The 25,172-nt window shown below is 44.3% G+C and overlaps 1 protein-coding gene across 24 annotated transcripts in view; it reads right to left on the bottom strand.

The window, feature by feature from the left end:
- The window catches only part of LRRFIP2 (LRR binding FLII interacting protein 2), a 116,371-nt gene that overhangs the window by 10,890 nt on the left and 80,309 nt on the right, over positions 1–25,172 (bottom strand). For 13 of the 24 annotated variants that reach the window (XM_042235836.2, XM_015102228.4, XM_015102232.3 and 10 more), the window contains 6 exons: positions 22,301–22,471; positions 13,445–13,537; positions 10,936–11,028; positions 5,826–5,927; positions 5,446–5,578; positions 3,752–3,801 (listed from right to left, as the gene is read on the bottom strand). In XM_042235836.2, the coding sequence (XP_042091770.1) occupies positions 3,752–3,801; positions 5,446–5,578; positions 5,826–5,927; positions 10,936–11,028; positions 13,445–13,537; positions 22,301–22,471 (642 nt within the window). The remainder of the gene's footprint in view (positions 1–3,751; positions 3,802–5,445; positions 5,579–5,825; positions 5,928–10,935; positions 11,029–13,444; positions 13,538–22,300; positions 22,472–25,172) is intronic. The other 11 variants (XM_042235841.2, XM_042235843.2, XM_042235844.2 and 8 more) reach the window with 2 other exon arrangements.

Below are 25,172 nucleotides of genomic sequence, written 5' to 3'. Positions count from 1 at the left end.
GCAGAGGCTCTCAGTTGAGACGAAATGATACTGGAATAAGGCGGGCCTTGAGTCTGGTATGCCTGGGGCCCTTACTCAGAAGAGTGTCACATGGCCAGAGGGGAGCCCTGTGACACACAGAGTGCTGTCAACAAGCCCGGGGGCCCAGCGGCCCGCCGTCCAGAAGAGAGGCCTGGGAGGCCCCCACAGGCCTCCGGAGGAGGCCGCGCTGCCGACACCCCTCCCTGGGCTCCTCGCCTCCACGCCGGGGGAGCCCCCTGCCCTGCACCGCCCATCCTGCGGTGCTCTGTCACGGCGCCCTTGGAAACTCATCTACGGGTGTGCATCTGCACATTTTAAGTGTGTGCCCAGGTGGCACTAGTGGTAAAGAGCCTGCCTGCCAACACAGTGACATAGATGCAGGTTCAGCCCCAGGGTCGGGAAGGTCCCCTGGAGGAGGGCATCGCAACCCACCCCAGTGTTCTTGCCTGGAGAACCCCCTGGACAGAGGAGCCTGGCGGGCTCCAGTCCGTGGGGGTCACACAGAGTCGGGCACGACTAAGCACACACAGCAGCTTGTTTTATGTCAATTATAACCTATCTTAAGTTTTTTAATTTATAAAATAAACTAAAAGATAAACTTGAGGGACTTTGGATTGGGAAAAAAAGAAGGTCCAGCTGGAGACAGCAGTCCCGTGAATGGAAAATAAGATTAGACGGACAGAGATGAGCTGAGGGCAAGCCCTCTAGCCCACCCTGTTTCCAGGCTGCACGGCTGGGCCTGGAGCCTCAGGCAGAAGATGGGAGGCGCTCTCTTTAGAGTTCTGACGAGCCTGAAATACAAGTCCAGCACACCCACATCGAAGGTTCCCAACCAAACAGCCAGCCACATCAAACTTTACAGAAACTCGGGTGGGCCCCACCAACAAGCTGCCCACCAGCTTTGTAGTAGTCTGCTTTTAAACAGAAAACTAAGTAAATCTACATAAAAGAACATCTGGAATGAAACCAACTACGCAGACAGAAAAAAGTAAAGGGGAGCAAATCAGCCAGGCTATCAATATTGTCCAAGATAGAGAAAGTGCATCCTTGAAATGACTTCAGAACTACAACTCAGTAAAAATAAGGCTAAGTTGAGAACATCTTTTAGAAAGCAGAACACATGAGATGAAAGGGATGGAAAACCAGCAGAGAGAGAGTATCTGGCTTGAGGTCTGTTCCTTCCCCTCAAATCAGAAATCAAAAGTCAAACTCCCTGAATGCCTGTAACACTTACCCCAGAGACACAGGAAGCAAAGCCCGCTGTCCTTGCCCACACGGGGCCACCTCTAGGGCCAAGCCCAGGCCTCGCCATGCCTCCCGTGCCCTTCCTCCTCGGGTCAAAGGTGAGGCTGTGTGCTCAGAGCGTCGACCGTCCTTAGCTCCATCCCCAGGGGGCACTGGACCAAGTCTGCCCACCCCACCATGGGGAAGGGTGAGCTAGGCACTAAGACTGAACCCATCCTTTCTGACAGCTCTGCCCTTTCAGCCACGACATCACTACCCGCCTCGGGGCAGCCAGGACTAACTCATCTTCCCTGCCGTTCCGCCTCGTGTCCATCTCAGAAAGGCCACTCTCCCTTCCCTGTTCGCGTCCCCAAAGGACCCTGGATGGTTCCGACTCTGTCCTCACTTCCTAACCTTCCCCAAAGCCCCACCCTTGCGCTGCCCCCTCTGGTTGCCTTCTGTCAGCAGCAGCCCCTCTGTCCCCTCTGCAAGTGCCCATCACCCCAGCCTGCTCCCCCTGAGGGGCAGCTTCCTGGGCAGCCCCGCGCCCCTGCTGAGCCCGAGGACGGATCAGGGTCCCCTGCTCTCCTTGCCGTCGCGTACTCGTCTCCCTCTGGCTCCCCTGAACTCCTAATGCAGCTCCCAGTCACATCTCTGCTTTACAAATGCTCATCGCCACCATCACCCCGCACTCTCGTCACCACTGTAGCTCCTAACTCTCATACCCGCAAGGTTATTCCTGCCTGAATTGTTGGCAAATTCAAAATCCATCTGGGCAGAGGATCTCTTAAAATCAATCCCTCCGTTTCTGGAACAAGGATCTTGCCATCTACCCCATCCCACCTGCAGCCACTTGCTCCGTCATGTACTAGATCTCTTCACTAGACACCAGCCAGCCCTACTCAGTGCAGTCCCATGCATCTTCTAACCACTACTCTTGATCTTTCCAGTTCATTCTCTCTGCACCCAACTCCAAAAATCCTTCCACCCCACGGGCTGCTGCTGCTAAGTCACGTCAGTTGTGTCCAACTCTGTGCGACCCCATAGACGGCAGCCCACCAGGCTCCCGTCCCTGGGATTCTTCAGGCAAGAACACTGGAGTGGGTTGCCATTTCCTTCTCCAATGCATGAAAGTGAAAAGTGAAAGTGAAGTCGCTCAGTCGTGTCCGACTCTTTGCAACCTTTGATGTCTTCTTGGATTTCCTATAAAGCTCCTTACCCAGCTTAATCTCAAGGCCCATCATCACTCTGGCATATGTCTGCCGGAGTCTCCTCACCTGGTGAAATCTAACACTCTGCCCACTCCATGCCTACACCTAAGCTGCTAAATGTGCCTGGAGAAACTAAATTCTTTCACACAAAACACCAAACCGCATCACTGAACTTTCATAATACTAGGGAGAAAGGAGAGTATGGGCCAAGCTTCCAGAGGGGAAAAACAGGTCACAGATAAAAAATCAAAAATCAAAATGTCCTTGAAATTCTCAATAGCCAAACGCAGGAAGGCAGAAGACAATGAAGCAATTTCTTTGAAAAACAAGATAAATGCAAATAATTACAACAAAGAAGTCCATACGCACACCAAACTGTTAATCAAATAAAGGGGTAAGGTGACATTTTCATTCCTGTTAAGAAAAATTTATTGCCCCCAAACTGTTCTCCAGAAGCTTCTGGGGGATGTACCCGAGCAAGAGAATGGAGGTGGAGGGAGGGAGGCCTAAGACACCGCGGAATGGGGTCCAGCCTGGAGCTGTACAGGCAAAGGGAACTTCAGATGATGAGCAGGGTGGTAAGGTCTCTGTCCCCAGGGAGTGAGCCAGCATGTTCCGAAGGGCTGCGCCAGATGCGCCAGGAACCAGAAAATGAGTGTGCACTGAGACTACTGCTGGAGAGTCTGCAGCTCTGAGAAAGCCGGACATCGGAAACCAGGCACGCGACACGGCAAGCCATGTCCTGACCTAAGGGGGCCACGGAGACGTGAAGGCGGTGAAAGGAGCCCCAGAGCACGCCCTGGGGTCCCGCTGTGTGCAGTGTCTACAGGCTTCTGATGACACGGAGCGACTGGAGTCACTGTCCCTTTGTGGGGAGGGAGTGGGGACGGGAATACAGATGTCAGGCAGGGAGAGGGGATGAAGGAAGTGAAGTCCCCACGCTCCACAGAGGGGTGTCACCAGGACTGCCTTAAGCAGAACGGCCGAGAAGCAACGTAAGCATGTCACACAGAAGCAGTGCGTACCACTGCAGTCAGCTAACGGGGCCAAACACGAGATCGGGGCTGGGGCCTTCTGTCTTAACAGGCTTATAGAGCTGACTCCCTAAGCTGTGTCCTAGAAAGACTAGGAGACAACAGTGGTAAATATGACTTTTTATCCTTCAACTCTTACTTGAGTAGTGATGTCTGAAATAAGCACGTCTTTCTAGTGCACATTTTAATTTGCTCACACTTTGCCACATGGTTTAGTGAGTTATAGTTAAGATGACCCTCCCATGAGAAGAAAGCCTTTACCTGGGATAGCAGCTCTTCCTTTTCCCCAGCGAGTTTTCGTAGCCTTACATCTAAAACAAATGAAAAGTTTGTAATGATGTAGTATATAAACAATTTAAAATAATTCTTCAAATTCACAAATAGCAAACATCTGATAAACAATTTACCACTTTGAGTATCAAAAGACATGAAGGCTTTAATGATGAAAGGAAAAGTACTAGATGATTCAAGACATATTTCCACACAGTCGATGTTTATCAGGCACTGAGTACAACATTTGCTCCCAAGAGCAGTGATTTTCCATGTGAAGACAGACGCAAGTACAAAGATCATTTCCTTGTTGCAAAAATTTGCAAGTTTTACCAGGAGACAATCCCTTTAAAGCCAAGGGTACCCCCACAGGCTTTTAAGTCCTTAGAACGAGAAAACAAACTGGGAGAAAGAACAGGGCTGAGAATGAGCCTGAGGGGGGTGCTGGAGCAAAGAACGCACAAGAACACAACGCCAGCAGCAGGCAAGGCCCACAAAGCCTGTGTGTGTGTGTGTGTGGGGGGGGGGTGTGTGGGGCGCACTGTAAGACGTGGGCTGGCAAGACTCGGGAGAGGCTCCGCAGCAGGACCACCAGGCGGCTCCTGGCCTCGGGATGGATGCTCCCTCCCAACACGCAGGAGAACAGGCCCCTGGGCCGATGGGATGCCGACAGAGGACGGGCTCCCCACAGTCAACCACAGTCACCGCCAAATGCTCTAGCCGCCCCCACGAGGCAGGGGAAACCCTGCAGCTGCCCGTGGCCGCGCTCGCCCACGCTCTGCGCATGCTCCACTGTCAGAGGGCCGATGGTTCTGCTTCCAGAGTTCCCTCCTTGAGAGCGGGCCTGCCGCTGTCATATACACATTCCTCTAGGAAACTGACATATATATGAAAACTAAAAAGGAAGAAAGCTCACTTTTAATATAAAAGTGGCTGATGCTACAGTATCCACCTGTGCCATCCTCTAGGCCTGGATTCTGAGTGGACACAGCAGATGGGCATCTTCCTGAGGGTAGTGTCATTAGGCTCTCAAAGCATCGAATTTAAGTGGCTTAGCCCTTAACACATTACTGGCTGGAAACGAACGCTGATGGCTGGCAATTTGTTATGTAAGTGACTATTGAAACGCCTCTGTCAATAACATTCAAGTAACCAAAGACCTATTAATAGTTCCTAGTCAAAAAGCTGGTAAGAGACTCAGAAGCCCTGCTCTGGAATAACAGTCCTCTGATAACTTTTGGTCGTCTGTTTGTTGCCTTAAGAAGTGCGATGGCAAAGAGCTACAGAATCCTGGCGTGAGTCACAGGACAGAAAACCAGATGCTCCCGGAAGAAGAAACTTCGAACACGCTCAGGAAGCCACTGACCAGCCCTCTGGCTCCCCAGGACAGGTGTGCTGGATTCTCTCTTCCCAGAAAGTAGTGTTTAAATGGCAAAGCCACATACACACACCCACACGCTTCCGACCAGGGGCCTTACCCCCTAACCCTCACTGCCTGGCAAGGGCCCAGGTGCTGCTTTCCCAAGGTCAAGGATGTCTGAAGACAGCATGCCCAGGTGTCTTCCTCTCAAGGATGTCGAGAAGGCTCAGACTGCCCTGGCTTTTGTTTTCCAAGACAGGATGTGACCAGGTTGATGTTCAGGGGGACAACACGAACCCCAGTCAACACAGCGGCAGCGTCTTACCGAGCGGCCCTTCCCCCGCCGACTCCAAGACCTGGGCGGCTTCCTGAGACACCACGGTGATGGCGCCGACTGCGGGCTCCTGGTGGATGTCGCCGTTGGGAGTGCCGTCAGGGATGATGACTAAGCCGTGTTTCTGCGGGGAAGAAGAGACCCAGTGTCTCAGCGGAGCCCCCAGGGAGGCAGGAGGCGGCAGCACGGTGGCCCTGTGATGACACACGCCTGCTGCGGGGACCCCTGGTCAGCACCAGCCACACGGAGTCCAGCTCTGCGGACGGACTCGCACCTCCCGGCTCCGGGCGGGAGAGCCAACTGCGCTCTGCGTTCAGGAGGCAGAGGGGGCAGGGCGGCAGGAGGAGCAGAGCTGCGAGGAGCCCACGTACCTCTCCCGCCTCCTCCGCCGCCTTCAGCCTGGCCAGCTCCTCCCGGAGCGCGTCCCGCTCGCTCCTGAGGCAGCCTGCGTGCTCTTTCAGTTTCTCAAGGGCCTGGTTTGGACGGGGCAGCGGGAGAAAGGGCACAGAGAGAGAGAGCAAATGAAAGGGAGCAGAGCAGGACCTGATTCAACTTCAAAGAGATAAAGCGTCAGGGACAAGGAGGCCTTAAGAGCTTTGGACACAAGCAGTTAGATGTGGAGGGGACACAGAGTCCTATGCATCTAGCTTCAGAAGAAAGTTTTGTAGAAAGTGGTTAATCATGTGTAAATCTGGCAAAGCATGCTTAGCACATCAGGCAAGAAAAACAAACCCTTTTTAGTCAGTGAAAATAAACAGAGAAGGAAGGTGAAGAAGAAATAACACTAAAATAAAGATTTCCTGACAAACCTCTTAAGTATGCTTTTATTTGGTAGTCCAAAAACCCACATTCCATGTTAAACTGAACTAGTATATTCAAGAATATACTTGATTTTTTAAGAAATAAAAACGGGTTCTGGAATAACCAGTATAGTGTATTTTAATTAAATACTGGCTGCAGTAATTGTTCTCTACATCACATGGTAAAATACTCCTCATATACCACTCAGTTAAAAATAGCTACCCCCCCCCCAATTCTCAAGGATATGTTTTTGTTAATTAAATGCAACTAATGGTTATTTGCTTTTCTGACATACGTTCAAAATGTGAAAAACTGATGAAATAAACCCAGCCCACTTATGGCAGGCAGCAGAATATGGGTTTGCAAACAGGCCGTCGAGTCCTGGCACCTACTAACTGACCCATGCCTCAGTTTCCTCACCAGAAAAAAGGATGATGCCAGCACCACCCACTGGCCCAGGCTGAAAGGAGTACTCAGCACCAGCACCCAGCAGTGCGGAAGACGCAAAGGTTCAGGAAAAGCCGGCCTGGGTTCCATGTATATTTTCCCTGTTGTTGCCTAAAGCTCACAGCTGTCAGAGCTGAGGACAGCAGAGCAGAAGCAGGAGCACGTCTGTTACTTTATGTCATAAAATAGTCCAGACTTCAAAAGCCACCCAGGTGTGTGTGCAGACATCTAGCAGCTGGGCTATCTGAAAAAGCCTTTGTCTGCACATTTGTTCCCGCGTTTAATGTTTTCAACCAGAGTTCCCATTCATGCAAGAAGCTGAACTACAACAGGTAACTCTCCTCTTGGTTTACAGAGTCTAGAAGTGGGCCAACTGCTTAGTTACTCATTGCTGAAAAACTGGACAACTTTCTAAATCATTATAATCCTATTTTCCAACCAGTAAGTAAATAAGGGATGATGGCAACTGCCATTTGTGTAGCTCCAGGTGTTAAAATTGATGTTTCTCATATATTTTTATATTTAATTTTTCCCTTACATACCCTGTACTTTTCTTATCCCCATTTCACAGATCAGAAAATTGAGGCTCCGACAGGCTACGTTTTTAACCCAAAGTCACAGTAAGTGGCAAAGCCATAAAATGAATCCACTGTTTTTGTTCAAAGCCCTTGCACACTCTATATGTCCCATCACCCCGTGAAAGTCACAATTATCTTCCCTTACTGTCACCCTGGATGCTACTGGAAAGTAGTTCACAAGACAAGTCCTATTCCTTCTTTGGCCAAACTGCAATGTGAACGTCCAGCTTCCTCTTTCAACAACTGACATTCATACTATGTGTCGAGAGTCTGCCTCTAAGTTAATACAGTGCATTCCTAACACCACAAGGCGTTTAGTCTAACACTTCAAGCCAGTATTATCACTCTGTTACATTACTAGCAAGTGTAACATTAGGACAGCAAAGCCCAACACCACCAGCCCATCTGTGGCAGCCTGTCCTCTCTGGGCTGGCTGTTTCGGGTTACAGGAGCCCACGTGCACCATCGTGCCATGCATTGCCACACACACCTGCGACGGCGGCCACTCACAACATGCTCGATTAACAACACTGGAGCAAACCCCTCAGGAACAGACCAACTTGAAACTCGAGTTCTAGCAAATGCTAGTACATGCTGTTGGTTCCTTTTCCCAATCTTACAGCAGACTGTATCTTTACTTTTGGACTTTCAAATTTCACCTTCCCATAATTATAGGTGGGAAAATAAGATACATCCTGCAAATCCTCCCATCTTACCACAGAGCTTGAAGGCCACTGAAATACCTTATAACTGGACCAAATGTATTCACACTGGATCTGAAATCCTCTGTATTCCCTGACCATATAATCACTACTCTTGCGCTTGTCTTCCGTAAGTGTTCCTACAGTAGATTTTTTTAGCGTAAAAAATACATGCTTGCGGAGCTTTAAATAATTTTTTACCCCTGACCTAACCTCAAATTCTAGGGTCAAGAAGGCCGAAAGGCTGAACTTTTGGACGACAGGTTATAATTACATACAGGCACAAATATCTTTAGTGAGAATGGGAGTGAGCCTTGTGCGAGGCTGTAGGGACATACAAGCCCTTCACACATACCAATCTGACACATGACCCCTGGGTGCTCAGAACGCCTCTGGTGCTAGACGAGCAACCACGAGGGTCAATGAAAGAATTAAAGCAAACTGAACTGAAATTAAAGAAAACTACATGAGAACAAGGGCCATGCTCCTTCATGGAGCTACTAAATTTAAATCTTGATAGTGAAGCTAGAGACGTAAGATATCAGGTAGTCACAGGTCATATTTAAAACGCATCTTTTAAAAGTCAAGGGAGGACCACCTCACACACATTATGATGGCTACTACAAAAAAAAGAGTGTTGGCAGTGATGGAGAGAACTGGAACCCTTGTACAGTGCTGCTGGAAAGGTAAAATGGTGCAGCTGCTACGGAACACAGTATGGTTGTTCCTCAAAAAATTAAATTACCATATAAGGTAGCAATTCCCCTCCTGGGTATGTACCCAAAAGAAATCACCAGAGAGATTTGCAAACTCATGTTCATAGCAGCGTTACTCACAGCAGCAAAAAGATGGGAGCAGCCAAGTGTCCATCAGCAAACGACTGAGCACACAAAACGTGGCGCAAACACGCACCGGAATGGTATTCAGCCTTAAAAGGGAGGGCTTCTGAGACAGGCTGCGCCATGTCCGAACCCTGAGGACATACGCTTAATTGAAATAAGCCAGTCACAAAAAGACAAATACTGTATGATTCCACATATAAGGCACCCAGAGTAGTCAAATGCACAGAAACAAAAGTAGAATGGGGGCTTCCAGGGGACGGAGGAGGACGCCCTGGGGAGGAGTTGTTTAATAAAGTTCAGTTTCAGTTCTGCAAGATGCAAAGAGGTTCTGTGGAGCCTCCAATGTGAATGGACTTAATACCACCTGACTCTTCACTTAGAAATGATTTAAATGGTCAATTTTATGTTATTTTTTGTATGTTACCAGAACAACAACAAAACAATTTTTTAAAACAAAAGAGGGACAAACTTTTGATGCATAAAGCACTTTGGATGAATCTTAAGGGGAATTATTCTCAGTGAAAAAAAATGTAATTTCAAAGGGTTACATACGGTGCTGCTGCTGCTAAGTCACTTCAGTCGTGTCCGACTCTGTGAGACCCCATAGACAGCAGCCCACCAGGCTCCCCTGTCCCTGGGATCCCCCAGGCAAGAACACTGGAGTGGGCTGCCATTTCCTTCTCCAATGCATGCAAGTGAAAAGGGAAAGTGAAGTCGCTCAGTCGTTCCTGACTCTTCGTGACCCCGTGGACTGCAGCCCACCAAGCTCCTCCGTCCATGGGACTTTCCAGGCAAGAGTACTGCAGTGGGGTGCCATTGTCTTATAAAATATTCTTAAGATGACAAATTATAGAAATGGAGAAGAGCAGCTGCCAGCACCTGGCATGGTGATGCTGAGGCAGCAGATACGACCATAAGAGAGCGATAGGAGGGACCTCTTACAGTGATGAAAATGCGCTCCACCTAGACTGGATCAAGATCAATGCCCCGACTGCACTATAGCTTTACAAGATGTCGCATTTTGGGAAAACTGGATAAAGGGAATGCAAGATCTCTGCATTATTTCTTACAACTGCATGTGGGTCTACAATGATTTCAAACGTTTTTTAGAAGTTTGGGCTACCCCGGTGCTGCTAGTGGTAACAAACCCGCCTGCCAAGGCAGGAGACGGAGGAGACATGGGTTCAGTCCCTGGGTCGGGAAGATCCCCTGGTGGAGAGCACGGCAGCCCACTCCAGCATTCTCGCCTGGAGAATCCCACAGACAGAGGAGCCTGGCAGGCTACAGTCCACTGGGTCTCAACGAGTCGGACACGACTCAGGGGCTGAGCCCCACCACCACCAGCTAATTTCAAGCAGAACACGACCTCCTTAGGTCCTCAGGCCGAAGGCCTCCTCCTCTCTTTTCCCCCATCTCCCCTGACAAGGTGAGTCTCAGGAACAGAGCTCCTATGCCACGAGGAGGTTGCCAGTCAAAAGGCTACTGGGATGAACTGGCAGGAATGTTTTCAGTCTCCAGAGTACTTGGGATCTACCTGAAGGGCTTAGCAAAAAGGCACTGAGGACTTCTTCCTTATCCGGGCCCCTGCCCTGGGGAGTTATCAGGATATAATTAGAGGTGACGTCACAGTTTGGCAGAGCCAGCAAAATCTTACATTCCTATCCACTTCCGTAATTAAAATGATTCTAATCTCTTCCTATTTTATTCACCAAAGATTTATGGGATGTTAATAACTTCTCCCCTACCACCCCCTATCCTCTGCTGCTTCTCCAGACTGTTACAATGTAAGAGTATCAAATTACCCACAGAGTTTGAATTAAATGCCTGTAGCTGTTTCTGCATAAAAATCTTGGGAAAATAAAGAACAACTTCCTTAGAAAGCTCCTGCTTGTACCTTTAACAAGCGCAGAGTCAGCTGGAGAGAGGAGTTCTTTCCAGGCATAGGATCGGGTTTTCCCAGGGAACTTTCTGCCTTCTGCTAATTTATATTTCACTCTGTATAAATGCTCAAAGATAATCAAAGGACAGAATTTTAGGAATCTCTAGATCACATTTACGTTGGTCTATTCCCTGTCTGTGAGCTTCGGGCCAAAGCCCAGTTCCACCTCATACCCTAATGCTCTTATCTTTCCAAAGCAGCGTCTCCTGGAGTTCGAACACCTCTTTTGTCATGGTGTCTATGTTCTGCTGCATACGCTGCTTCTCCTGCAGAGGAAGAGGGGAAGAGGAAAAATAAAAGAGCAGGAAGGAAAAGAGGATGCGGTGAGAGGGAGGAAAGCAGACGAGAAATAGAGCTGATAAGGAGACTGAACAAAAGGAGAAAGTCTGTGATGAACAGGGAAAGCAGGAGCTGCTTGCGGGAAGGAAGGATGGCACGCAGCGTCTAGGCACCGTGACTCCCACTGGCCTGGTGCTGGGACAGCCAGCGAGGGGACCGGGGACAGCTGTCCCAGCCACAGCCACGGCAGCCAGCCAGTGGGCTTCTGCACACGCCCAGCTAGCTCCACACGTGTGCTCTTCTGCTCATGACTGCCCTTCCTCAAACATGGCACACTCACACTTCTAGAGAGGGGAAGCCAAGACCTGCTCATGAGCACGTGACCCCTATCACTGACAACAAGCAGGAGTTTCTGAACTCTATTGTTTTAGGCAGAACTGAAAAAACCATGAGCGGGACACGGCTCAATCATTCTGAATTTCCTTTAGCAGCATCTATGATAGCAGGAACATCGTAAGCTACAAATGAACAATAGCAATTTTTAGAAACACTTGAATTTCAGCATTCAGCCATTCTTACCTTTTGAGTAGGCAGTGATGCACAGTTTATACCCTCTTATACTTAGTAGGTTTTCTTTTCTGCATTACTGGTAAATTATCATCTCCTACTTTCCCTACTTACACATCTCTCATGTACTTTACCGTGTGGTTCTCAATTCTAAAGACCAAAAAGCGTTATTTTGGATAGTCAAGATTCTTCAGTTATAAGTAAATGTATGTATTAACATCTGGTGGTGGTTTAGTCACTAAATCGAGTCTGACTCTTGCGACTCTACGGACTGTAGCCCTCCAGGCTCCTCTGTCCATGAGATTTCTCAGGAAAGAATACTGGAGGAGGCTGCCATCTCCTTCTCCAATATTAATGTTTGAAGGATGTTAATTCTAAACAAGAAAATACCTAAAACTAAAGTTTGTATACCCAGCACCTTAGGCTTTTAAGTTAGAGACCATACTGACAAGCTGTAAAAGTCAAGCATTAAAATTCCTCTTAAATGCAATCATCACATTCAAAATTAGAACACTTAATCAGTTCTAATGTAAGTTACTGAATTTGAGAAGCAGCGCCCAAAGCAGTTTTATCATTCTTTTGAAATTGTAATGGGGAAAAATATATATTTTAACTAGAAAAAGAAGTAAGTGGCTGGCATACTGACACACAAAAACAAGAAGACAAAAAAGGAGAAGAAGTCACACATTATTTTTAAATGCCAGCAGGACAGAGTTTGGATAAGATACTTCTTGCCATATATGGAAAAACTAAGACAACTAACTCCATATGTAACCTGACATTTTCAAAGGGTTATCTGTGTTTGCATTTAGAATTCACAAATTCTACCCGCTTTCAGCAAGCCAAGTTCAGTTATTCTCAAGAATGACAAAAAAAGTAACATATCCACAAATAGAATCACTTCTTTTCCTCGATTAAATCATTTTTAAAGTCATTCGCATGGGGAGAGATTAAGTGAGTCAGATCAGTGGAGGAAGAGAAAAAGGAGAGGGAAAAAGTAGGGGGAGGGGAGTTCTGAGCCACTAGGGACATGGATGAGCTGAGTGTGACACATGAGAGGCATCTCAGGGTCGCTGGGGCGGGCCTCCCTGACATCGCCACGGCACCGCTGCTCATTAACACCAGACGTGCTGGGAAAGCACGCCGAGGAAGCAAGCGGGAGTCAGTCCCAGCAAACCTAACCCCGTATTTATAAAAAAAATGGCAACCTCGGAGGAAAACCACATTTAAAGAAAAACAGAGATGCACGCCAGGTAGCAGGCCCAAAAGGATGAAAACTGCTGTCAAAGGTTTCCTGAAGGCCCACAGGGCTCCCCTCCTAGGACCCTGCCGTGGTCCTAGAGCTCCTTGCTGGGGGGAACCTGAGCCGCAGCCTCAGCCAAGCTTCGCCTTCTGGCTCCCACCAGGCATCCAGACAACTTCTTTTCATTTAGCCATTTCAGAAGTGCACCTACCTGAGTGAAGATCAAGCTTCTTCTTCCCCAAGAATCATGTCCCCAAATATAGCACTCACTACATTCCCAAGGACCATGGTATCCTGCAGTGTCTCCTTTTGCCCACTTCCTAAGACATCTTTAGGGGAGAACGTGCTTAGGAATAAAAGACAGTAACAAAAGCTCCTGCTATTAAGAAGAAAATACTTAGAGGGCTCCCAGTATTAATTTTTAAGCCTGCTCTCTGTTTCACACCTGTAAAATGTTAGGGTGCAGCCAAATGTGAAGAGACAAGGACAGGGTTGGTGGCATTTTAACCCCCTTCTCTCCCAACACACATGCCCTCATTCCACTCTGTGCATTTTCTCCTCAGAAAAGGCATTTCCACAGCTCCCGCACGCACCTCAATTAGCTCGTCTCTCTGCCGGAGGCCTTCTTTAAGCTCATCCATCTTGTGCTGGAGCACGCTACACATATGTTTCTGCCTTTCCAACTCCTGTTATTAAAGAAATGAGATGGTTAACAGAGACGGTGGCACACGACAGACTGGAACAGCTACAGTGTAATAACAGAGGCTGCGTGCGACCCCAGACACACGCCTGCACTGCCATGCACTGTAACTTAGAAAACTTCTGCATTCTATGGAAAGGCTCAGGAAATTCTCAATTTTCATCTCATATGATTACATAGCTAGAAAACCCAAACTAATCAATGGCAAAATTACTTTGAATAATGAAATGACTTAGTAAAACAACAGGTTATAAAATTAACATGGAAAATTCAAGAAGTGCCACAGATGCAAAAAGAGAGAAGATACAAGAAACATACTATCAAAAAATAAAATACAAAAATGTACATTTACAAGATATACCCAAAATATATATGAGGAAAATAATACAAAACATTCCTGGAAGACAAAGTAGGACTGAACCAATGGGAAGGCATACCATATTCTTAAATAAAACGATGCATCATAAAAATATAGGTTCCCCCTGAAATAACCTACGCAGCCCAAATAAAAATACCAACAGGTTCTCTCCACAGAGCAACATAAGTTGATTATAAAGTTTATTTGGGAGAAAAATAAGAAAAAATAGCTGGAAAAACACAAAAAGAAAAAGAAAGCTAACCTTACTTATTATATGGCTTTTATATAATTAAAACTGTTGTAATGGCTCATGAATACAGACCAATGGAACAGACTAGAAAAATCCAGAAGCAAGCCCAATTACGTATTAAACAACAACAAAACAAAAAGTGGTTCAAATCAATGAGAAAAGCTAGGCTTTTAAATCAGCAGTGTTGGCCTAACTGGATATAAACATGGAAGAACAACACTGGAACCAAGCTTCACAGTCCACAGCACGAGAGACGCGCAGAAAGAAGAGGGAGAGACAGACGGACAGAAGAAAGGGAGCTGGAAGCAGCCGCAGAGGGGAGACGAGCGCATCGCTCCACCAGGCAGTGGGTGGAACACTGCCAACAAACGACTCCCAAGTCCACGCACGAGACAGCGAACGGGGCAGAAAAACTGGACTAGGTAAAAATGTAGAACTTTTGGGAAATTCCCCGGAGATCCCGTGGTGAGGGCTTCGTGCTTCCACTAGAGGGCAGTGGTTTGAGCCCTGGTTGGAGAACTAAGATTCCACAAGCAGTTGCAGCGGCGCCAAAAAAAAACAAAACAAAACAACAACGTTTGCAAAAGCACTAGAAACAGCAAAGGCAAGCGACACGTGACTGCAAAAGACTGGCTACTAAGCCACATCAGAGACAAAAGGATACCCCCTTTTCAGATAAAGAGCCTTGGAAACTAGAAATAAGGAGGGAAAAACCCACTATTATTAGAATAGGCTAAAAAAAAAAAAAAAAAAAGGGACAGTTCACAGAAAAACAAGTACATTGCTCTGAGTATGAAAAGATGCCCATACTAAGAGAAATGCAAAATAAAACTGTGTTTCTCACCAAAACACCAGTAAAAGTCCCAAACTTAACAATATGCTCAGGGGAAAATAGCATGGAGAAGGACAGGCCCACTCTTACAGTAAGCAGGAATACAAAATTGTACAACCCTGACAAAAGGAGAATGATTCATGTCCAGCAGGGTTACCAGGCCTTCTGATGCAGCAAACTGATTTTTGTGACTCGCACAGATACCAGCAAAAATACAAAAAGACCTATGCAGTACATTGGTTTTGCAGGACTATTTTGAAGAGCAAAAAACTGCAAACAACTCAAATGTCCACTAATAGGAAACTGGTGGTACAAACTGTAGTATAAGTGATAAAAAAGAAAGAGGAAGAGCTCTCATCAGGTGATAGAGTCAAGATACAGAAAAATAGTACAGTATGCTACCATTTTCTAAGAAAGGAGAAACACAAATATATTTTATATTTTGAATGGGGGAAAAAGGTCTTCTTAGGATTAAAAAGAAAATGGGAACATAAACCACTTAATTAAAAAAATTCCCTTAAGGAAGGAGAAAAGAGGGATGAAGAGAATGAGACAAAAGACTGACTTCTTTCAATTCTTTTTTGTTACTGATTTGACTTCAGATCTGTGTAAATAATTCACAAACTGTATAAAAAAATTTCATTGTGGAAGCAACCTAAGTGTCCATTGACAGATGAAGGACAAACAAAATGTGGTACATAAATACAGTGGGATATTATTCAGGAAGAAAATCTCGCCACACGCTATGAACATGAATGAACCCTGAGGACAGTATGCTAAGTAAAATAAGCCCGCAACAAAAAGACAAATATGATCCGACTTATATAGGTACCTGGGGGAGCTGAGAAAGCAATGGCAGCCCACTCCAGTGCTCTTGCCTGGAGGATCCCAGGGACGGGGGAGCCTGCTGGGCTGCCGTCTCTGGGGTCGCACAGAGTCGGACATGACTGAAGGACTCAGCAGCAGCAGCAGCAGCAGCAGCAGGGGGAGTCCAACTCACAGGGACAGAAAGTAGGGCTGCTGCCTGGGGCAGGAGGAAGAATGGGGGGGGCAGGAGGAAGAATGGGGGGCAGGAGGAAGAATGGGGGGGCAGGAGGAAGAATGGGGGGCAGGAGGAAGAACGGGGGGCAGGAGGAAGAATGGGGGGCAGGAGGAAGAATGGGGGGCAGGAGGAAGAATAGGGGGCAGGAGGAAGAATGGGGGCAGGAGGAAGAATGGGGGGCAGGAGGAAGAATGGGGGGCAGGAGGAAGAATGGGGGGGCAGGAGGAGCGGCAGGGGGCCGCGCAGGGGGCGTTTAATGGGTACAGAGTTTCAGTTTGACAAGATGAAAAGTTTTCGAGAGCTGTTACACAACAATGCGAATAAACATTAATGAAATGCACACTTTAAGACAGTTAAGATGGTAAATTTTGTTATATGTTTTTTACCACAGTTAAAAGTAAAAACAATTTCATAATAAAAAATTTGAAAAAGCAATTCCTAAATATTGAAAAGAAAATGTAGTGAACCTAGCTATATGTATCCAGTTAGTGGTATAAGCACAGAGAAAGTATTTCAAGTAACTTTAAAAACAATGGTTGTACTATATACAGCCTAGCAGTAAAATAACAACCAAACACAAAAAACCAAACATGCTTTTAACTATTTTCAGTAATTATACTGCTAGTGGTAATGCTGGTATTGCTATTCTAGGTACTGTGGAATAAAGCGATGAAAATAGAATATAACAAAATCACTCCCATCCCGAGTGACTCTGAGAACTGGGAAGGGTAGTTTCAGAAGGAGATACGCATATGCAAAACAGAGAGGTCAGGTAAAAATCCTAAGTCTGAATATAAATTAGCACTATACACATATTTTGACTTTAAAAACAAAAGAATACCCCATATACACATCACCCTCATACAGCACTGAAAAGGTCTAGAGACAGTCACCAACACTGTGGCACGCACCCTGAGCACCCACACTGCTCCAGCGAAAGAGAACCAGGGCTCCTTGGGCTAATAGCTGATTCAGGTCTGCAGCAGAAAATGTACCAGACAAGCCCTGAAAACTTGCTTACACTACACAGCAAAGATGCTATCACAGCCAATCAGACTCAGGTCGAAATTACTTGGGAATCAACCTGAAGATGTTCACTTTAGATAAAAGTGGGACAACTTGAAAATCAGTAAGAATAAAGCTACAGTGGATGGAAACCATCAAACTCCTGCCTTTATGATGGTTTTCTAAAAATAATTAATAATTGGTCACTGTGAGAGGATGCTAAACAATTTCTTATTTTGAAAACTTGTAAACAAAGGAAAAGAGTCAAGCTTTTATCTTGCCTTTCCTCTGTAAACTGTTTCACTGAGTAATAAGGGATGAGGGGCAATTTACACTAATAAATAAAGCAGAGTCAAGTGAAAAGACAAGTCGTGGAATGGGAGAAAATATCTGCCAACCACGCATCTGATAAGGAACTTGGATCTAGAATCTACAAACTCTAACAATGCAATAACGCAAAGATAATCCAATTTAAAAATGGGCAAAGGATCTGAACAGACATTTCTCCACAGATGTACAAACAGTACACATATCAAAATATACTCAAAATCATTAGTCATCAGGGAAATGCATTCCAAAACCACATCTCCTCGGATGGCTAGGAAGAAACGCAGATAAGAACAAGTGTTGGTGAGGATGTGGAGAAATCAGAATCTGCACACACCGCCGGAGGGAATGGAAAACGGCGCAGCAACTTGGGAAAGGGTCTGGTTACTCCTTAAATGTTTAAATGCAGAGCTGCCAGATGACCCAGCAATTCTACTCCCAGGTATAATATTTAAAAGAAAGATGAATGTTCCCACAAAAAACCTGTACACAAATGTTTATAGCAGCATAATTCATCACAGATAAAGAGTGAAAAAAATGTCCATCAATACATGCATGGATAATCATGGTCTATATCTATACAATGGAATATTATTAGGCTATAAATCTGAATGAAGTACAGATGCATGTACCACACAGATGAACTTGAAAATATTAACCAAAGTGAAAGAGGCCAATTCTAAAAGATTACACAGTATATGACTCCACTGATATAAAAGGTAACTAACTCTACAGGGACAGAAAGTAGAACCAACAGTGGTTACTGAGGGCTGAGGGGCTGAGAGCGAGAGGATTGCTGAAGGGTACGGGGCTGCTTTCTCACGTGATGAAGCACTCCAAAATTGGTTGTGGTTGCATTTGTCTGTGAAGACGCAAAATAACCCATTGAACTGTATACTTAAGATAGATGAAGTATATGGTATGCGAATTATATCTCAATAAAGCTGTTTTAAAACAATGATGGAAAAATAAAAGAAAGCAGTAAAGATAAAAACAGAATGTCATTTTGCCACCCCTAATCAACTAGTGGATAAAGACACCCCGTTCAGTATCACAGAGATGCCCTACACCTGGACCTCCTGAAGGGACAGAACCTATGAAGTAGACTGAACCCGCATGTGATTAAACCTCTAAATCTAACTATTTTCTTCTAACACAGAAGAAAAATGAGCATAGTCAAGAACCGTGTTAATGAAACAGCAAAATCCCCAAGACTGTCAGAAACTGTTAAGACCAGCAGTCCAGTTTCTTCAACCCATAAACTGCAAGAGAGAAAAAGAGGTGAAAGGAAGCCTACAAATAGAGATTTGTAAGAAATGACAACCAACTCCAAGGTGTGGAACTCATCAAGACGCTAAGCATAAAAAAGAAAAATCATCTATCACATTTGAAACAACTGAAATTTTAACAATGACAGGATATACAGCATGAAGGACTTCTCAACTTTTCAGATGTAAAATGGTCTTGCCGTTGTATTTTTAAAAAGAGAGGACAATTTAAATTCATATTAAATTCAGGAATATCCTGGTGGTCCAGTGGTTAGGACTTGGCACTTAATACTGCCCAGGATCTGGGTTCAATCCCTGGTCAGGGAACTAGGATCCCACAAGCCATACAGTGTGGCCAAAAATACATAAATAAATAAATAAATAAACTCACATTAAAATATGGGACTTGCTTCAAACAAACCGAGTGGGGGAAGTGGACTTGGGAAAACTGGCTATGCACTGATGGCCTGTTTGGGGTCAGTGATGGGTTCAGGAAAGTTCATGATACTCTTCTCTCTTTTTTTTTGCAGGGGGTGGGGGGGTCTGTTTAAAATCTGCAATAAAACATTTTGTTATATCTCAGATAAACTGAAAAAAAAAAAAAAAGAAGGAAAGGAAAGGAAAGAAAAAAGAAAAATAATTCCCTACTATAATGCAGACATTCCTAACCAGGCATTCTGTCCCTAAAGTATAGACACAATATGTAAGACGCAGTTACCATAATCCCAGCAGAAAACACAGAAAGACATTTTGAAAGGTGGCATGAATATTGTTGTGTAAAGGAAACAGGAACATCTCCTGTGTGAGGCAGTATCTGTTTAGGAGAAGACAGGCTGGGCTGAAAGTACATCAGAGACAGACATGCCCACAAAGTCTTCTACATCACCGTATTTGAAGCAGATTTCCAGGGCATTAAAAAAAACACACAGACTTTTCAAAATCAAAAAGCACAAGATTTAGAAACAAAAACAAACTGGAAAAAAAAAACAAACCTCTATGTATACTAAGACATCTCTATATCCTAGAAAATTATAGGAGGGAAAATGAAGTTGGTTAAAACAGCTTATCATAGGGATTTTTTTTAATGCTCAAGGTCATTGGAGAAGATAGAAAGATAAGAACTCATTTTAGTACTGACCATTCAATACATAGCATGAGCTTTTCTTCTAAATTGTTAGAAGCAAGAGCCAGAAACAGACATGACAATGTGTGGCAAGGTAGAAAGAGAGTCCAAGGACTAAGAAAAGTACCACGGCTTGGACTCTCCCAAACTGGCTGATGAGATACAGGAAGAATCAAAGAGGAACCCATCTACATCACCACCTAGTCAATGAGCCACTGTCATCAAGGTGAAAATACCCAGAAACCTCTACCACCTTACCTAGATGCAAGTCTTCTTATCCTAATGTTTTTGTGCAGACATTATTTTTTCCGAGGAGTTTAAGGGAAAATCCAGCAGAAACTACAGAGTTCCCAAATACCCCTGAGCCCCCTCCCCACTCCCAGAACAGCCTTCCCCCACTATCAACATCCTAAACCAGAGGGACTATTTGTTGCAATCAACGAGCCTGCACTGACATGTCATGGTCACTTAAAGCCTGCAGCTGACATCAGCGTTCACTCTCAGTGCTGTGCATTCTGTGAGCTGTGACACACGTACAGTGTATGATACAGAGTAGCTGCTGCTGCCAAGTCCCTTCAGTGGTGTCTGACTCTGCGACCCCATAGATGGCAGCCCCCCAGGCTCCCCCGGCCCTGGGATTCTCCAGGCAAGAACACTGGAGTGGGCTGCCATTTCCTTCCACTGCTGCCCTAAAAATCTCCTGCACTCTGCCTCTTCAGCCTTCCTTCCCCTAGTTCAGTTCAGTTCAGCCGCTCAGTCGTGTCCGACTCTTTGTGACCCCATGAATCGCAGCATGCCAGGCCTCCCTGTCCATCACCAACTCTCGGAGTTCACTCAGACTCACGTCCATCGAGTCGGTGATGCCAGCCAGCCATCTCATCCTCTGTCGTCCCCTTCTCCTCCTGCCCTCAATCCCTCCCAGCATCAGAGTCTTTTCCAATGAGTCAGCTCTTCGCATGAGGTGGCCAAAGTACTGGAGTTTCAGCTTTAGCATCATTCCTTAAGGAAATGGCAACCCACTCCAGTATTCTTGCCTGGAGAATCCCACGGATGGAGGAACTTGGTAGGCTACAGTCCGTGGGGTAGCAAAGAGTCAGACACGACTGAGTGACTTCACTCACTTACTCTTCCAAAGAAAACCCAGGGCTGATCTTCAGAATGGACTGGCTGGATCTCCTTGCAGTCCAAGGGACTCTCATGAGTCTTCTCCAACACCACAGTTCAAAACGATCAATTCTTCGGTGCTCAGCCTTCTTCACAGTCCAACTCTCACATCCATACGTGACTACTGGAAAAACCATAGCCTTGACTAGACGGGCCTTTGTCTCTGCTTTTGAATATGCTCTCTAGCTTGGTCATAACTTTTCTTCCAAGGAGTAAGTGTCTTTTAATTTCATGGCTGCAGTCACCTTCCCCGAGCCCTGCTGCAAATCCTTCGTAACACTTTGTGAAAGTGACGAAAACAGACTGGAATGAGCATTTTCAGTCTTCAAGAAATCCCTATAGAGTCTACAGTAATAATGTGGGTCCCTTAGAGGTTATATTGACACCTTTTCTCCCTTTATTATGTACAAATACAGACTGTTATTGCTTCTAACAATTCACCAAAGCACATTTCCTAAATTCTTTTTTCTTTTTTTAATACAATGTACTGCAACTCATTTCTTCACAGTAATACCCATCTGTCCTCTGCTTGGGCTGATTTCAGCGCTTTAAAAAAAATCCAATACGCTTTTAAGGGAACGCAACTTGTTTCCTGCGGCTGTCAAAAGGCAAAACCAGGCCTTGGGCAGTGGCCTTTATTTTCCATCTGCACATTTTTACAATATAGCTTGCAAATCGCTAAAGAAAACATCTGCTGATTTCTGATCCACGTCTCCACACTGCTGTTTCCAAATAACTGGTTAAAGACTTCTCCCCAGTCATTTAGAAAACAGGTTCTCTTGAAAAATGAGAGAAGAAAAGGAGAGAAAAGAGAAGAAAAAAAGAAAAGAGAAAAAAACGAGCCATCTCACTGAAAGTCTTTGGAGCTTTGTGGAGTTCCAGTTATAACAGGAAGAAGTAATTCACTGTAATTGTCTAATTAAGAGACAGAAAATAAAGATAAAATTTGAACTGCATTCTATTTTCAGAAACTAAAGGAGGTGATAAGTTTCCCCTTATGAAAATAAATTAAATCTTATAAAAATTAAAAAAGGAAAATATTCCAGGAATGGCAGTCTTATGTTCTGTTGATTTCCTTGCACCAACCGGTTTTGAGGGAAATACCACTCCCCGGGACCTTGGCCTCTTCCATCAAACCCAGTACTTAAAAATTGTTTTTAATTCTCCTTTACTCTTCATCGATAATAACAACCATTCACTGAACACATACTATGTGCCAAATAAACACTTTACAGTCAGTAACAGTCATTAACCCCTCACCACAGAACTATGATGTAGGTATTACTGGCCCCATTTTACAGAAGAAAACAGTACTTTTTAAATAGCAGGTTTTAATTTTCTGACCCCAGAGAAAGGCATGACGTAAAATGAGCAAATTACCTTTGATTTTTCTTCATTTTCTCTATAAAATTCCGCCATCTGTTCCTCCTGCTCTTCAATAACATCCTTGAGGGTATCTACTTGGTATATCAAATTGTTCTTCTCATTGTCTAACTGTGCATTGGAAACCATGGCTTTCTTGTATTTTTCTTCCACTTCAGACAAAGACTCCTAAATGAAAGTCAGAGTCATCAGTCTACGATCTCAAACACAGTCATCACCTATAGCCCTGGCAGAAACACGTGAAGATGCATTTTTGCAAAATACAAGCAGTCTTGGAAGCTCTCTGTTTAGTAAGCATGCACATGGAACAGGAGGACGACAATAAGCCGAGAACGCCATTATAAGCACTTCACGGGCTCTCTGCTACCCAAGGAAACAAAACCAAGCGGCACTGTAGCCTCTGGAAGACGAAAAGGCATGCAGACATGTGAGAGTCACAGTGCGAAAGTCACAAAGCGAAGACTCATCAATGTTTTCAGAAACGCTACTCCTGTAGTTTTCAACAGCAAGCTATCTGGTACGCCGAACGCAATGACAGGGAATATAGCCTCTTTTTATATAAGCAAGTTTCATACTCCTTCCAATTTCACCATTTCTTGGATCTGTGTTTTCAGTACTTTCCTGTTCTGCATAATGTTAATAAATGTATTCACATTTCCTCTGGAAATTATTCAAATATTAGCCATTTAAAATAAGCGACACAAAAACAATTATTTTTTTAAAAAAGAGCTACCAGGGGAATTCCCTGGTGGTCCCGGAGTGGTTAGGACTCTATGCTTTCACTGCAGGGCCTGGGTTCAATCCCTGGCTGAGGAACTCAGATAACACAAGCCCGGCTGTGAGCCCCCCTCCCTGCTCCCAAAAAAGTGCTACCACTAAATGTCTAAATTTTTATACACTTCAAAGTTTTCTGCCTAAAATAGCTTACAGTCTGTTTTTAAATAGCTGCTTCTATTTTGGTAGATTACTATTACCTAGCAACATTTTTAAAGCTAAAAAGAAAAAACATTTCACATAGAAAAAGTCATCACTTCTGTATTTTTAAAATGCTGATGCAAATGTTAACAAATAAAAGAGCAATGATATTTGAACTGAGGGTTCTGAGAGTCCAGAAACCTTTACACATTTATGATTAACTGTTATTTGACAAGGGTGCCCAGACAACTCAGTGGGAAAAATAGGTTTTTTCATAAATTATGTTGGGGCAACTGAGATCCACATGCAAGCAAATAAAGGTGGACTCCTACCTCACACCATGCCCCGAAATTAACTCAAAATGGATCACAGTCCTAAATTAAAAGCCAAAATTATAAAATTCTTCCCCCCAAACACAGAAGTGAATCTTTATGACTTTGGAGTAGGCAGTGGTTTCTCAGATATGAAATCAAAAGAAAAAAGCAGACTTCATCAAAATTAAAAACTTTTATGCTACAAACTATATCATCAAGAAAATAAAAAAGACCATGCAAAAAATGGGAGAAAACATTTGCAAATCTTATATCTGATAAGGTACCTGTATCTAGAATATATAAAGAACACTTAGAAATCAAGAATTAAAAGACAGACAATTCAATTTTAAAATGGGAAAGGATTTGAACAGATATTCCTCCAAAGAGGGTATAAAATGGTAAGAATATAAAAATATTCTTAATATCATTAGTGATTAAAGAAATAAAACCAAAACCATAATGAGATACTACTCCAGACTTAATAGGATGGCTATTAACATAATCAAAAAGAGAGAGAACAAGGGTTGGTGAGGAAATGGAAAAACCAGAATCCTCATACACCGCTAGTGAGAATGTAAAATAGTGCAGCTGCTTCGGGCAAAGAGTCTGGGAGCAAGTCAAAATGTTAAACACAGAGTTGCCATATGACCCAACAGTTCTATTTCTAGGTAATCCGCCCAAGAGATATGAAAAGATATATCTATACAAAAAAACTGGACAGAAATGTTTATAGCAGCATTATTCATAATAGATCCAAACTATAAACAATTCAAATGTCTATCAACTAATAAAGGGATAAACAAAATGTAGTAAATCTATACACTGGAATGCTACCCAGCAATTTTTACACCTATACACACATACATACACACACAGATGCATGTTATGACATGGATGAATCTTATGACATGGATGAAAACATTAAGTAAAAAGTCAATCACAAAAGACAACATTGACTAGTGGTCTGGGAGTGAAGGAATGGAGAACAACTGCTGATTAGTATGGGGTTTCTTTCTGGGGTAATGAAGATACTGTAAAACTGGTGATGTCTGTGCAACTCTGAATGGAAAACAACTGCTGATTAGTATGGGGTTTCTTTTTGGGGTAATGAAGATACTGTAAAACTGGTGATGTCTGTGCAACTCTGCGACTATGCTGAAAAAAAAAAAAACCCAATACACTGTACACTTTAAATAGGTAAATTTCATGGCATGTGAATTTTATCTTAATAAAAATACACAAACACATACACTTAACTGTTTGCAAATCAGGACTATATTAATGTTTTGGGGTTTTTTTCCAGAAAAAATGAACAAACTTTTAGGCCAACCCCATACAGTGAAGAATTTAGAATGATTCTGATCCATCTTAGAGACAAATAGCAAAAAAGAAAAAAAAGAGAAAAATCCTCACAACTCAGTCCCATACAAAATGGGGTGTGACTGCATGAACACCAGAATCTGAGGCAGTTTAAGCAGCAGCTGCAAGGATACAACATATAAAATGAATGGAAGTTACTTTTCTTTAAACAACAGACCACAGAGGACTAGTTTAAGTGTCAAGGTAGTTTTAATGATTTTAATCTATTTCACACCAGTGATATCCATAAGGAATTAGTTTACTTAAATGTATCTTAGGAA

Source organism: Ovis aries, chromosome 19, assembly GCF_016772045.2.
Source record: "Ovis aries strain OAR_USU_Benz2616 breed Rambouillet chromosome 19, ARS-UI_Ramb_v3.0, whole genome shotgun sequence".
NCBI lineage: Eukaryota > Metazoa > Chordata > Mammalia > Artiodactyla > Bovidae > Ovis > Ovis aries.
This window is presented reverse-complemented; position numbering and strand designations above follow the sequence as displayed.